At 36.3% G+C, this 3,310-nt stretch overlaps 1 protein-coding gene across 1 annotated transcript; it reads right to left on the bottom strand.

Moving 5' to 3' along the window:
• Positions 1–2,499: 2,499 nt before the first annotated feature.
• LOC111985747 (dirigent protein 23) lies at positions 2,500–3,060 on the bottom strand. Its single transcript, XM_024017397.1, has one exon. The coding sequence runs from the start codon at positions 3,058–3,060 to the stop codon at positions 2,500–2,502; it is 561 nt and encodes a 186-aa protein (XP_023873165.1).
• Between the last annotated feature and the right edge of the window lie 250 nt (positions 3,061–3,310).

The raw sequence follows: 3,310 nt of genomic DNA on the forward strand, positions 1-3,310 counted from the left end.
TCATAGGACTGAAGAGATCCTACAAGCTCATCAACAGGGATGGAGTCCACATCCTTGCTCTCAGTAATGGCAGTTACTTTAGGTCTAAAATCTTCAGTTAAAGATCTAAGAATCTTCCTAACAATTTTAGGTTGATCATAAATTTCACCCAAATTAAAAGCAGAATTAACAATATCATTTAATTTAGCATAGAATTCATCAAAAGATTCATCATCAGACATTCTAATGCTTTCAAATCTAGAAGTTAATTGCTACAGTTTGTTAATCTTAACTGCCTTTGTGCCTTCATGCACAGTCTAGAGGATTTTCCAAGCAGTATGAGCAACCTCAACATTAGAGATTCTCTTAAATTCCTCCGTGGAAACAGCATTAAAGATGGCATTCATACTTTGCTACTGAAACCAGCTGCTTCTTTTTAAGAAGTTTGCCACTCACTTATAGGAGTAGTGGGCTTCTTCCATCCGTACTCAACGGAATTCCAAACTCTCTCATCAATGAATTTCAGGAATGCTTTCATCCTTACTTTCCAATAAGCATAGTTATTCCCATCAAAGTGAGGAGGAACAACGAGAGAGTGTCCATGCTCCATGACAACAGGGGTCAAGGATCAGCTTAGAGATCAAAAAATCTTAAACAAGAGAGCTACTTGCTCTGATACCACTTGATAGAAATTTAGACCCCTTAAACCAACCAGATTAACCTAGTTAATTAGCCAAGTGATTAACTTAGTCAATTTATGCAATTCTAGGTTATCATAAACATACAATCATATTAAAAATATAAAGCAGCGGAATAATAACTAACTCAATGATATGATCACCCAGGAAATCACACGGTAAAAACCTGGGGATGATTTGACCTAGCTATCCTCAAGGTAAACCTGAATCCACTATGCGAAAGAATCAAAGTTCATACAAAAGGACTTACAAGCTCCCCGCTTGACTTCCTAATGCTACCCACCAGTAGAACTTACTGACACGACCACGTGCAAGCTCCGAATCCACGGACTCCTTCTTTCTTGGATTCTCCAATCAGCTACAAGCACCCATGCTTGTTATTCTTTAAGATCCAATGGCAGTAACCGAGTTGATCATCAAGATGTTGATACTATCTCTACCTTGAAAATCCTAAGCTTTGTGTAAAAGAAAGCTCTTCTAGATCTCACAAGAGATTTACACAAAACAGAAAAGTATGAGCAACAATACAACATGAGCGACTCTAAAAATGTGGCTAAGGTTTTGCCTTTTATACCTAGGGTAAAAACAGAAAACCCAAAATGTTTAATGAGTTAGGACTGAGTTGAAAAATTCTGCAGAAAAGCATTCTGCCCGAGATTCGATCGATCGAGTCTAACTTTCGATCGATCGAGCTAGGCCGAAATGCACCAATGCATCTGCAGCCTCTCGATTCCAACTTTACATGAAAAATATAACTTTGAGCAAGCCTAAATAAGACTAACCATATTGTTTTGATCATGATTGGCCAACATTATACATTAGAGTTCTAAATACATAAATTCATAAATCTTTAGAACCTAACAATATATATATATATATAGTTTTTGATAATTTAAAAATAAAGCCCAAATTGAATGGAAAAAAAGCCCAGCAATCTTAATTGGAAGCCCAACAATGTAGGCCGAAGATTAAAAGTTGGACTAGACTGACAGGATAGATTAAACTTAGACCAGTTGAGACTAATGACTTGTCTAGTCAAATTTAGTCTAGGGTTTTAACGAAGAGAAGTGCCACGTTAATAACATTTTCACAACAAATCTAGGTGATAAATTGTTACTAGTTTTCATTTGAACCCATAATTGAAATTACTTTTTTACCTACCAGCCAATAACAACCAGAGATGGACCCACATATGGAGCAAGGCTCTCTTGACATTCCATAAATTTTTTTTTTTTTTTCATATATAATACAGTTTAAATTTAGTTTAGACCCAAGACAAAATAGAGTTGGGCCCCTTGCTTCAAATTAGTTTGCTTTCATTATCTAAATGCCTGTCCAAGCTTTGATTTTACTTGTTCATCTCTCCTATTGTAGATCACCTCCTTATTTTATAAATTAGTTGTGACGATTAGAATCCAATGATCTATATCTTGATTCCGAGTATTTTTTATTCCCACAATTGGCGATCTTCCAGATTTGAGGATTCAGATTGATTGATTTACAACAAATAAAAAATCTTGAAGGTTTATCAAAAAGAATCTTTAGGCCTAGGCAGCTAAGTCTCTTTAGTTAAAATCCAATTCTTTGCAAAATCTCTAATGACTTTAAATGTATCTCAAAATAACAGTTTCCGAAAATCAAACATATGGGCTAATGCTTATACTCCACGACAACCCCAACACATTCAACAATGCAAAACATAAAAAGATTCAAAAAATAAATAAATAAATAACAAAGTCCAACAAAGTAGACAAATTTGGTATTGAAATGAACAAGCACTATGTGACCCTTTGAAAGAGAATGGACTCCCCATTATTATAGCTCAATAGTGTATAGCCACAACATGGTATTTGACAATAGCGTCTCCTGAGGTAAGATTTAAAAAATACGTCTTTGCTGTCACAAATCCACGAGCCAATCGGAAAGCACCAGTCCCACCAATAATTGGCATCTCACGCAGTGGTTGTAAAGCTGCATTCCTGCCCAAAATAGTGAGACTGCAACCATTGAATTTCCCAGTTGTGAAAACAGAGTTCATGGCCACAAGTAGGCTTAGTTCTTGTTGCCCAGTGGACCCATATAGACCTTGAGCTCGACCCACAAGCATGGAGGTGGGTTCAGGCCCTTCTGTTAATGGGTCATCAAAGATGTTGGGTAGTCCAAACAAGGAGGGTGATTTCTTAGTCATTGAAGCTTCGGCTACTTCCACTACACTTGGGTTTTTGCCTGATAGTGTGTCATGAAAGTAAAAATGGAGCCTAGAGACTTTCTCTTTGGCATGATGCAGATTTTGGATCCATTCATCTACTTCATTCGTGCTGTGCACCAATGGTGTGGCAATGCCTATTGAGAAAAGCAATAGAACTAGAGCTAGCTTTATCATTCTCTTTTTCTCTTTCACTCACACAAAGTTAACAGGGTAAGGAGGCTCTTTGTAGTGGAAGATATGTATATATATATATATATATATTTGTTTTTTTTGGGGAGAAGCAGAGACATTTTCTCCATTTTAACTTTTATGACACATTGCACAAGAATCTGGACCCAAGAATTTTGATTGAAACGTGTCAGATAGAAGAAGCGTAATAATTGGTATTAAAAAGAATTAACGTTTAGCACACAATAGTTTTTAT

The sequence above is a fragment of the Quercus suber genome, unplaced genomic scaffold (assembly GCF_002906115.3).
Source record: "Quercus suber isolate HL8 unplaced genomic scaffold, Cork oak 2.0 scaffold_446, whole genome shotgun sequence".
Lineage (NCBI taxonomy): Eukaryota > Viridiplantae > Streptophyta > Magnoliopsida > Fagales > Fagaceae > Quercus > Quercus suber.

What these genes read in the sequence shown, in the direction of transcription:
- LOC111985747 (XM_024017397.1), bottom strand. Translation starts at nt 3,060, where the DNA reads ATGATAAAGCTAGCTCTAGTTCTATTGCTTTTCTCAATAGGCATTGCC.